This window comes from Thermobia domestica, chromosome 1 (assembly GCF_964235325.1).
Source record: "Thermobia domestica chromosome 1, izTheDome1.hap1.1, whole genome shotgun sequence".
Classification (NCBI taxonomy): Eukaryota; Metazoa; Arthropoda; class Insecta; order Zygentoma; family Lepismatidae; genus Thermobia; species Thermobia domestica.
Window position 1 is genome coordinate 311,441,952 of NC_137454.1, and position 12,901 is coordinate 311,454,852.

General features: G+C 32.4%; 1 protein-coding gene across 1 annotated transcript in view; it reads left to right on the forward strand.

Moving 5' to 3' along the window:
- The window catches only part of LOC145667821 (calcium-activated chloride channel regulator 2-like), a 134,261-nt gene extending 122,014 nt beyond the window's left edge, over positions 1-12,247 (forward strand). The window contains exons 16-18 of the mRNA XM_081735254.1: positions 2,084-2,142; positions 6,301-6,436; positions 11,762-12,247. Of these exons, the coding sequence (XP_081591380.1) occupies positions 2,084-2,142; positions 6,301-6,436; positions 11,762-12,150 (584 nt within the window). The 3' untranslated portion in view covers positions 12,151-12,247. The remainder of the gene's footprint in view (positions 1-2,083; positions 2,143-6,300; positions 6,437-11,761) is intronic.
- Positions 12,248-12,901: the final 654 nt, after the last annotated feature.

The following is a 12,901-nucleotide window of genomic DNA, read 5'->3' on the forward strand; positions in this document are numbered from 1 at the left end:
AACTTTAAACTCCGTAATTAAGACTTCAAGTTCATAAACCTTACCTTTCATGATATTATATATACACACATGCAAACCACACAAACATGCACAATATTTATGATGTATTCTAGAATTATCCCACCTCTTGTATATTGCATAATATTACTGAAAACAAGAAACGTTGAAATAGAAATTCTCGTAGAGTGGAATCGTCGCTAAAGGTAATTAAATAAATTTCATATGTTTATTCCATGCAGTGCATCATTGTTTTACTGTGATACGACGACACATTTATGTGAGACAATTAGTCCCAGTCATAATATTCAGAAATATTTGAATTATTTCTTCCGTTTCTAAGTCCATTTTTATACCTAATGTTGTTTCTAACTTTCTTTCTGTTGAATGGTGTAAAATTGTAAACGTTTCAAGAATAAAAATTGTCGTGTTACAAATAAAGAAATTGTTTTGAATTCGTGACGTAGAAATTTTCTCAAGAAAAGAAATATGTCACCATGATATATTACTAATATTTTGAAACTAAATTTAAATTTGTCAAAATTATTCAAAAATTTAGTATCTTGTTTTACTGATAATATTTTGGTAAATTTAACAAAATCGGATTCGATATCACTTATTGCGTGCTTATTTGCAAAGACTATTTTTAATCAAAATGAAGTGAATTTAACTTACTACTGTTAAAATTGACCATACTATTAGTCCAACCAGGTACTCAGATTATTATTTCTTTGCTTTTGGTTAATGTTGTGTCGAAGGTAGATACAAACATTTGCATATAAACATATACAGAGTGGCCCAAAAGTAGGTATACAGCACCGTACTGCATTTTATATCATTTCTTATTGTTATCCATCAGGTAGACTTGGTTTCTTTATTATTTGTTCTTAATGTGTTTTTACTTACATCTTAAGCTCGGAAGAGCCAAAGCAAATAAACCCATAAAATAGAATGTTATACTTGATCAATGCAGGGATATATACCTACTTTTGGGCCACCCTGTATATATATATATAGAATAATATTCTTTAGCTGACACTGTAGTCTAGTGGTTAAAGTGTTGGATTCATGTCCGCGTGGTCCTGGGTTCAATTCTCGGTTGGTGCTTCACAAATTTCAGCGTCCACCTAGTGTCGTGAGGCAAACTGGGGAGTCACGTGCAAACAAGACGTGACGGCCACTAGGCCTAGAAAGCTCCTGATGCGCCTGTCAGGGACAGGACCTCGCAGAGCGCTGACCGTTTGCTCGCCGCTAGGCTGGCGGATGGCGCTGGAGTAGGCTCAGACCCATAAAGTGGGCTGTTATGCCAAGTGGTTTCATTTAGTTTAGAATAATATCCTTTATAACTGCGGTCATGAGAGAGATTTTCTAAAGATATATAAAAAGGTCAACATTTCAGAACTTTTGTTCATATGTTTAAATTATTATTTTGATACGTTGGGAACAGAAATAATAATAAGATAGAAGAAAGTATGGAAGAAAGAGTTTAACCCTCATTTTTTCATTTAAATATTGGACTGAGTAAAAGTTTGTTACAATACTTTAATTCATTTAAACATCATAGTAAAGCACAACTACTCTTGTAGCAAGTTCGTCAGTCAGCCTATTTTTGATAGTATTTACTAGGGATTAACAGATTTTTATGGAAATCCATCTTTAGTCTGTTGTCAGTCACTTATTGAAATATTCCTAGTGGAAAAAGCTGCGAGTGTGTTACTCCAACAAAAAATATGACTTTCACGTTCATCTAGCCAGCTGACTATGATGCCAGCTGGTGCTTAGTCAGATTCTTCTCAACGTAAAAACATGGTTGGCTGAACACTATATAGAAATGCTTCTTGTATATAGGAATACAAATTAATATCAGGGAAGGAGAAATGTAGAGCCGCCCAGCGAGACAATTTTCACTCACCTTAACTTTGTGATACCTGTTTAATGATACAAGATATCGAAAAAGAAATAGATCTTCTAGCTAGTGTTAAGATAGCTATGTATTTTTTTTAAGATATAATATTTCAATATGTAATAAGAGTAATAAAAATTTACAGAAAAAAAAAATTGTTAAATATATATTTTTATTTTACAGGAAGTATTACAAGAAGTACAGGAAACTTTACTCGATATGCAAAAGGACCTTCCTTCAAGGTTAGTTTATGCAAAGTATCTGAAGTAATATTAAGTAATATTTTGTAAATGCAAAGAAATTTAAAATGTACACTAAAAATGGTGACAAAATAATCAAATTTCAAAATCTGAAGCTGAGGATACAGACTATGCAACGAAAAAGAATTCTTACGTTCGTTGAAAACATTGGGTTTAACCAAAGAAGCAATGTGTAAATAATGATTATTCGATAAAATATTTCAGGTGTTCTTACAATCTAACTGAAACTTATTCTTTGTTTTGGTTATATGTGTGCAAGAGAGAGTGAGTGTGTGTGTGTTTGTGTTTGTATTGCGAGAGAATGAATTGTATTAAAAGTAAGTGTAACTATTTACTTCAATTGTCTTTTACTTCACTTTACATAAATCTTTCTCGAACTACTTCCTCAGTATTGCAATTCTTTTTTTTTTTTTTTTTCATTTTCAGTACTATTTTTCTCTTTGATAACTAAAATACACATGCAATTCTTATCTCATACAAATGCTCATACAATTTATCCTTTCCATTTGTCTCAAACAGCATTTCGCTCATTAAACACCTTTCTTTCCGTCTTCAGCGTCTATAAATTAACCTAAATTAGATAAGAGTTTCTAATGCTTATGTAACTAGTGTACAAGTTTTCGGCGCTGGAGACTCAGGTTTGATTCCCAGCAAAAGCCCATGTGGTTCGGAACCCACGCTAAGCTATAGGTCCACGTTTGATATAGCCTCGGTGCTGAAAGGGTTACTAAATTCCAACCAACCAACTAAATAAACTAATGAGTAAGCAAAGAGAAAAAAGAAATATCAGGAAGAATATTAGACATGTTTGATTAAATTAGTTCGAAATTGCTAGATGATTCTGAAAGCACTCTTTTTTCTTTCATGTTCATAATAGTTCTCCTTTATTTCTTTGTTATTCTCATTGAATTTGCCGCTATATAGTAAATTATCCAAATTTCTTTCCCCTTTTTAATTATTCTTTGTCAGCACTTTATGTGTACTGTATACTTCTCTGACTTAGTTGGTTTCCTATCTTAAATCGATGTTTTACTATCGGTATATTCGTTTCTCGTCTTTAATGTCTTTACACTTTTCTTTCCCTTATTTGCAAGATTTCTTCTGGAATTCAGACTTCTTATCTCTGGCCCTTCTCATGTCGTAACATTACATGACTAATACCTGCTGCAGAGTTCGAAATAATCTTACATCAATTCTATATTTCCAGTGTATTTCTTCTCAAGTATCTCTCGAAATTCCGGACAAATATACAGAATGTATCAAAAAGAACTTTACAACTTTGAAACTAATATTAATTTATTCATTTAATTTGCAGATTTTACAGACATAGTTTTGGTGTCATTTTGTTGCAAAATACATCAAGTTTTGACTCACGTAGTACACTAGTTCAGAAGAGCTATCGTAAGCGCTAGCGAAAGTTGCAGCAAAGGTGGCTGCCTTTATTGGTCCCGAGCGTGCAAGCTGTGTGTTTTGGTTTGAAGAATCCAACTCGGCGACAACTGCAATGTAATTTTCGTACAAAGTAAGGTAAAAATCCTCCCAATAGGCCTACTATTTATCAGTGACATATGTGTTTTATTGAAACTGGATGTTCGATAAGACACAACAAATGTTCAGGTCGTTCCCGTACGTCTGAAGACGTTATAGAGCAGAAATCGACTTCAGATGGGGTGTGTTCTGCATCACCAATAGAAGCTACATTGAACCCCTTTAGGTATAAGGTAAAAAAAAAAACTTGAAGTATTTTGCTACAAAATGACAACAAAACCATGTCTGTAAGCTAAATAAATAAATCAATGTGAGTTTTCAAAGTTCTAAAGTCATTTTTGATACACCCTGTATATGGTTTGGTTACACTTTAGCCTGTAGAACATTATGAGGAATTATCGACTATAGAAAAAACTACCCTATATGATTATATAATTTATTTGGTATCTCCGCTCAGCAAATGGAGACATCCAGGTTTTATTCCCTTGATTTGATAGAACCACATTTTCTATCAACAGTAAGTTATCACAGCGAAAATTGATCAATTGTTTTCTCTCCATTTCTTTACCCTAAACTATGTATCTGTTGTATCAGCAAACGCTTCCATGTGTTACTGCTGGCTATATTTTGCGTTCCTTCTGTATTTTTCAAACAGGGTTGCTCTAAATTCGAAGTTTCGTACGAAATTCGAACATCTTGCATAAGCAGTGAACCAGCACCCCCCTTTTTATTTCCTTCTAAGTCAAATATCAAAAAGCGCCAAAACACTATACTCTGTGTCACCCGAATTGGCATATGGTATCAGCCTATAAGCTCGCAGTGCCCAGTGCGCTGTTATTAAACCTTCAGGGAGGAATCTAATCATTCATAATTGATTTTATTTGTATTTGTGGACAATTATGAATGATTAGATTCGTCACTGAATGTTTGGTAACAGCACACTGCGAGCTTATTGGCTAACGCCATACGCCAATTCGGGTGACACGGAGTATAGTTTAATTATTTTTTAAAGAAAATTCTCAAATATCAAATTTCATGTCTCAAACCTTAAGAAATTCTGAGATATGGACATCTCATTATAATAATTGCAACCTCTATACTCGCTCTTCATCGTTGAGTTTTTAAAAATCCATCCTTAGTAGTACCTTACGTCACAAAATCCAATACATTCCCCAAATTTCAAGCTTATAGCTTAAGTAATTTGATTTAAGTAATACCCTCATCCGATTAAATTAATTCTTAGTTCCTGGATGTTAGGAAAGAAATAGATCAAGTTTGAAAGAGCTTATGGTGAATAAGTGAGTATGTAAATGAAAAGAACACAAATATTATCTTAATTGTTAAGTAATAGTATGTTGTATTGTTAGTTACGTCGAAGTTGTGTATTTTAAAGATATTAAAAATAAAATAATAGCTTCATCTCTCTAAAGAATTAAAAAATGAAATATAGTTTTCAATTTATGTAACAAATATAAACTTCCATGAAGCTGCATTGTTCAGTTCAACAATTACTACATAACAACATATATTACATTATTCTCATAAAGCTTCCGTCTTCTGATCTAAGTACCTGCTCTTAGTCATAAATATACTCTACCAGAATGTCTTGACACTTCGTTCTTGATAAGATATTTATGGTTATATTGCCAATAATTCAGTTGCCACTCCCTTATCTATGTTATCAGTACCTACCATAAGGGAAATATTTCAGGATTGACATCGGCGTCTACCTTCTTCTGGCAGATTATGCTAATTAAAAAACCAAAGGAAGACTTTTGTGGTTGGTTGGTTCATGCTAAATTTCAGTTAATCACACAATGCTAAACGTCTACTTCTACCTTGACGAACAGCTATATAGCCTTCACGGGGAGCCACTTTATTCCCTTTTGCGTTTTAGTTAAGTTTTTGAATTACAATTCAAATTAGGTATACAGATTTTAGTGTATTTTATAATAATCCTAATAATTTATTCAGTATTACAACCGCTTCCATTTTGAAGTTACTCTGAGAAGAAATCAACTATTTTTTTTTTTTTGTTCAAAAAGCAAGTTTGCTAAAGTTTTATATTCATATAATACACACACTAAGATAAAGGCTTGTACTTAATACTTTAAATACGTATTCTGTATCTGAGTCATGAAAAGTAATGAAATCCTTTTAATGTTTCAGTCTGTTCAGCATATATCATTACGAGAGTCTTACTCGCTTTTCTTTCTCTCTCTCTAAAGAATGTCTGCTTCGAGCCTTCCATTTTCAAATGGAAAAATTCCATCGACATTATCTTTTCGGTATTTTTAACAACTTTTATCCAATTCTCTTTTCAGTAATTAATTTTTAAAATTCTTCCCATCGTAATTTGCAACATACCTACTTTCAAACAAGACATTTTTCTAATTGTTTATATTCAATTTAACATAGATTCCCTTCTAAAATTTACCATGCTTTTTCTTTCTAAACCTGTAGTAACTTTCTATAATACCTATAGTTAGCAGTGAGTATGTGAGTACAAATACTACTTAAGCTTTTAAGTTTTTGTAGAGAAATAGTCAAAATGTATTTTTACATAGGTGAAGATTTAAAATAATTACTAGTACTGTGTTAAGTTATTTTAGATTTCTTGATTGAGTAAGATCTGTATATTTTGTTTCGTAGGTAACTTCTTGGCCTACAAAATACCCACCTAATCGAATTATCGACCTAACAGTTGAATCTGTTTTTCCTACTGAAAGTGGCACCTCTGTTCAATTGTCATGGACAGCTCCTGGCAATTTACTGGATTATGGCACAGGTAAAACTTTCACTTCGATATGTTTCGTGTTTCACGATGTTTCTCTTAGCTTTAAACTGCTCATTACTATTTCAGCAATTTATTTGTTTTAAACTTTTTTTTTATGTGGACATTTCTTTAAATGTCTCCTTTTCTTTGTGACCACTATTTGACAACTTGTCGTCCTTTTCATAAGGATTATATAAACTGATTTTGTCTTGTCATGTTTCATCCCTACATATTAATTAGCCATTTGTTGGTGGTTCAAACATCTCAGCTGTGTTCTAGATTTTTTTAATTATGTCCCGTATTTTACAGAATAGTCCCACATTACACGACGTTGTGCTTCATAATTCTTCGGAACGCAGAATTAACCCGTGATTTTGGATTTGTGCTTATCATTCTTATTCCTAAATTTAAAATGTATGACTGCGAGAAATTGATAGCTCTTGCCATAAAAATGTCACACGAATTGCCAATACTGTTACGTTGCTAGAATAGTGTCATTAGTGAACACGATAATGACTTCAATTTTAAGAGTGCTATAATTAATATATTTTTTCTGATGTTCGTAAGAAAGAAAAACAATAAAATTTAGTTATTTATTCAAATCGAAAGTGTATATATAGGGTGAATTTTTAACTTGAGACTGCAAAATATCTGTAGAAATAAGGATCGGACGAAAAAATATTCGAAATAAAAAATTAATATTTTAAAAGGAAAAGTTTAGCTATGGTAAAATTAACTCACCTGCCGCCCTGGAGGTTGAGTGGAGGCAACTTTGAAAACTTAAATGAGGGCTTTCATGTTCTGTTGCAGATTCTAATTCTAGTTGAAAAAATAAGGAAATTTTATTAGAAACGTTCGCGATAGATGGCGCTGTTACCAGCCAAAACTAGCTTCACTAAGGTTTCTTCAATTAGGATCTGTTCTTTCTACTTATGATAAGTGGTATGAATGATGTCTCTCCATTCGAAGTGAATTCAGACAATTCAAATGTGTCGTATGTGGGGTGCAATTAGGTACAGCTGCAGTGGCAATCGTATTGGTTACCAAGCATTTTATCGGCTACATCTTTGCTTGGTTCACGTTCACAGCACCTTAGAGAGCAAAGTTATCGATTATTTATTATAATTGATACTCACTTCTTCAACCGAGAAAGACGCTAATCTAATTGTTGAAGACGACTGTTTAACAGTCATTTCATTTGCTTATTTTATATTATTTTTGAATTGTATTTTATTTGACATTTAGGTACCACTGGCAACATATTCAATTGCATATTTTGTAGTACATTTGTTAAGTTGCTTCGTTTGTTTTAAACTTCGCTCATTTGTTGTTCTTGAAATAGTTTTTCCTAGTTTTTTTTAATTATGTTTTGTTATATTTCGTACTGTCATTTGAGCTCTACTGTCCCTCCATACGTATGGATTATCCGATTACACAAAAGAAAAGTGAAATTATTCTAATTTATGGGCGATCTGGGAGGCCCTTACGTATACAGAGTTCTTTTAGTTTGATTTCCTAAAAGACAAAATGACAATATATATTGAAAACATTGTGGGACAAATCCTAAATACTTGACCCAGATTTTTGCAGGCACACATGTAACTTGTATAGAATCATTTGAAACGAGAATCAATAAATGCATCGAGGTGAAGGTAGTCAATTTGAGCACTTACTGTAACTGAAAGGTGTGAAGCAGGGGGACGTACCAGAAACAAGCACCCCTATACTGAGTTAACGTGCAAAAGATAGGTTCCGTTATATCAACTTTTGATCAACAGTAAAACTTAATTAAAGAAAACATTGGTATTTCAATTAAAAGAAAGTAACTTAACTACTTCATGCTGAATGTAGCGTCATCTATCGCGAATCAAGAAAACATTTAAGACAAAATATTGGTGCTGTTTATCGCAGATTTATTTTGGAATAAAAGCTGGAGTCTTCCAATTAAAGAAATTTTAGTGAAATTAGTTTTCACCAATTACAGCGCCATCTATTGCGAATCGAAAAAAAACAATGTTTATAATAAAAATTTCTTTATTTTTCTCCCCGTTAAATCTGAATCTGCAATAAAAAATGGGAATCTTCATTTTAGTTTTGAAAACTTCTCCCGTCCCACCTCCAGGGAGGGAGCGGATGAGTTAATTTTATCAGAGGTGAAATTTTCCCTCCAAAATTTGACTTTTTATTTGGGACATTTTTTACGTCCCATGCTTATTTCTCCAGATATTTCGCAGTCTTATAATAAAAAACTCACGCTATGTATATATAAAGTATATACGTACAAAGAGAGAGAGAGAGGCCGTATATGTATGACCATAAGCGGCTGCATAGTAGGTACAACGGGTGCAGCTGCACCCACATTAACTCTGATCTTCATTTTTCCTACAATTAATTTTGTTTTGAATATCTATTATTTTCTGTGTTTAACCCATGTTGCTTCATCATATTGTTTTCTGTTGATATCTTTCTGTCCAGAACATCTTTTGACATGAGGATTTCAAAGACATGTGGCATTTGTAGGATAGAAACAAATGTTAATGAACGTACGACAAAATGACTAAATGAAGATTGCTTCTTTTGATTATTAAATGAAACAGTGTATACTTCTTAATTTAATGTTTCTATTTTGTTTTAGTTATATATATAAGTCCAATGTTATTGTAGTTATATATATGATCTTTGCTTATTAGTAAAGACCGACAGTTGGGGCAAAATGACATAGATACCATATCTTGCTATTCTTACATAAAATGGTGAATAAATGTAATTTATTGTAATCACTGAGATATTTGCCATTTTATGATTGCTTCTTGAGCTATGTTCACCCTTCTAGAGGAAATATAAATCATATTACTCCCCATTATCATGTAATGCAGCTTATCTGTAAGGAATGGAATTTAATACTCCTTACTGCAGAAGATGAATCTTTGTTGACCAATCAAAGTCATGGAAGCACGGTTGGTTTTGCTATGAATTCCAAGGTTGGAATATGCTTTAAATATGATCATATGACATCGGTAGATCTTAAATGATCGCTTTTAGACCTCAAACGGATATATTTGCTAACTTGATGTGGACAACCTAAAGAGAATGCTTATGATATCATGCAATCAGAAGTAAACTATATGTTGTAAAACATGCTCCTGCTTTATATAATACCAAGGTAAGATTTACCTAATATGAACTGATTTTTATATAATTACTGGCCACGATATTCATTAATGTATTTTCTCTGCAGGTTCACGTTTATGAAACTAATATTTCTATGATTTGTAATTTTCTTATATTTTCTTCGTTTTGATATTCTCTGGTTGTTGATATCTTAAAGTCATAATTACTAGACAATGTAAAACCATGCTCAGGAATTCTAACTACCATTCTACTTACAGATTTCTGTAATTCCTGAATTTCCTTTAAGCTTCCAAGCTTTCGACTCCCCTCCTGGAATCTTGGTCACAGAGGTTAAACACAGGAAGATAAAGAATAGAAACACCAAGGAATAAAAATGGAACGGATTTACCAAGAGAAGAGCTCTGTTGTGCGGAAGCACGTTGTCAAGTACGTCAACAGTCAACGGATGAAGATGATACATACTAAAATATGGCAGAGTAAATTTGTGCGCCTTACTTCCTCAAAAACAGATTTACAGACAGAGATTAAATACCTGATGAAGCAAGGTAGTTTGAATGGGTATTCAACTTCATTATTAAATAATCGGTATAATCCGGTTAAAAGAAATTTAAGTTTCGATAAACTTGAAACCGACATAAAAGATAAAAAATGGGTTGGATTGCCTATTTTTCCCAAATTGACAACTGCATTAAATAGAATCTATACACAATATCGGTTTTCGTACAGCTTTAAAGCCCCCCGAAACTTTGGAAAAGAACATTACCCAATTTAAGAGTTATTGCATGAATCCCAATGAAAACTCGGGTATTTATGAAATAAAATGCACTTGTCAAGAAAGTTACATAGGCAAAACGAAGATAAATCTAAAAGTCCGAGTGAAAGAGCATATTAGATATTCATAAGGGGAAAATCCGGTGTCAAGTTTATCGAAACATTTAAAAGAAACGCAACACAGGATAGAAGGTTCAAGAATGTTATTTGGAGCTAGAAATGAGACTGGGTTTTGAAAATTTATTTATTCATTAAAAAGAAAAAATAAATTTAGACAAGGGATGGTTGAGTGGCGAATAGGAGGCGGTGAGGCGGTAATCACAAACTTTTCACAATATTGGCATGACTGACAACCTTCCAGCAACCTCCCAACAAGGAACAAGAAAGGCGCACAAATTGACTCCGCCATATTTTAATTTGTATCATGTTTACCCTTTGATCGCTGATGTAATTGGCAACGTGTTTCCATACAACACAGCTCATCCCTTGGTAAGTCCGTTCCATTTTTATTCCTTGATGTTTCTACTCTTTTTCTTCCTGTTTTTAACCTCCGTGACCAAGGCTCCAGGGGGGGGGGGAGTCGAAAGCTTGGAAGCTTAAAGGAAATTCAAGAATTACAGAAACATGTAAGTAGAATCATAATTATTACTTAATTAGTACTATTTACAATCTTTAATGTAGATTAACACATTTAATGTGGATTTTTGATTAACTAATGATATGAAAATGCAATGAATATATTCAATTTTGCAATATAAATTGTCATTTCTTGAAATTTATTTGGTTTTATTATGCTACAACTGCCAGTTTTCACTCATAAGTTTAAAATTTTCAAATGTCACAAACTGTTACAAATAAGAGAGTTATACATATGAATAAAATGAAATTTCTTTTACTTTAACTGTTTAATTTGATCTTTATCACACAAAATACATAGAAGCATGATAAGTGTTTCAAGGAACCTATTTTTGCTTACTCCATATCCTCTGTACCTGTGAATTAAATGAAAATTCGTAGTAAAAAAACAGCAATTGGTCAAAAAATCGAACCAGGATGTCCGATTACCGTGCACTACGAATTACCGTGCGCTAGAAATTACTGCACTACGATAAAGTTTGTGTGGTGTGAACAACTCAATACTGATCTTAACAAATATAGGACTAATCTAACGACAGACTGCTATCGCAGTGGTTAACGCACCGGAACGATAAGCCAAGACCAAAATCTAACAGCAGTTGTTCACACTCTGAATTTTCATAAACAAACATGAGTTAGTAAAGATTAAATATACATGACTTAATAAGTATGATGTCAATCTAATATACTTAGATATAAAATGCCTATTAAAATACAATTTTAACAATATTATAGAAAAGAGTCATCACCCACTAATATTAATCTTTAGATATTCATGCTATTTGAATTATATTTCAGCTCAAAATTACATTATACAGTATTCTAAGGATAAACAAGCACTTCAAAGAGGATTTGAGAGGATAGCATTCGTATGGGAAGATAAGCAAACTGCAGCTCCTAAACCTTCTGGACAAAGGGAACATATTACTGTTTCGTTGCGCGCTGAAACTGATCACAATCCAATATATTTGACAGTGCTAACCAGTGGGGATCACGAATTAACAAGTAACGCTTCAAATATAGTAGAAATTGGACCAACGTGGTGTAAAGTTACATCAACGTCTCGTGCAACTCCTGTTCACGTATCTAATGTTGTTGAATCCTCTTCTGGAGAGTACTCTACATATGCATCCAAGGTGATACTAACCATTGCATTTGTGTTCCACATTCGAAACTTTGGCAGATGAAGTATAAATAGAAACATTTCCATAAATTTACAATACAAAATATTGAACTAGTCATTTACATTAATATATCTCGCATCATCTTTGATTCGAAAAGTTGTGCCACTTTGTGATTTTGTATAGAAATGTTTTCGAATAAATTTTATACTTCTTTATAATTTATCTGTTTTATATTGTATTATAATACGATTATAAGCATCGATTAGTTTTTGCACATCACGTAAGTATGAAGATGCATATTTTCTTATGATTTCAGAGAATACTTTATGTGTCCTCATCTGTTTAAGGACTCTACTCTTTAAGGTATATTCTAAGGTTTCAATGAGATTAATCATATAAAAGGCGTATCTTTAAATCATTTTTACAGTAGTTGAAATCTTCAGAGAGTGTGAAAGAGCTTTTCAATATATTATATAATGAGCATTTGCCAGTTCAGTCACCCTATAGTTACACCCTTGACTCTAACATTAAGAAATAGCCATTTTGTTTAATTTCCAATCTCTAAGAATAAGAATAATTAAAAGTCTAGTTCATATTCTTTAGAATTATTCATTAGAAATATTACTTTTACCTCTATTTGTAAGGTCATTTGAAGTTTAGACCTCCGTCAAATGAAATCCAAGATATCGTGTAACTGTAAGAACAATTTAAAATAGTATACTTTATTGAAAAATAATTTAATTAAATATAAAGCTTTAGAATATATTTACTGATAAAGCATTAAAAATTACATGATTCGATATTTTTAAGAAAA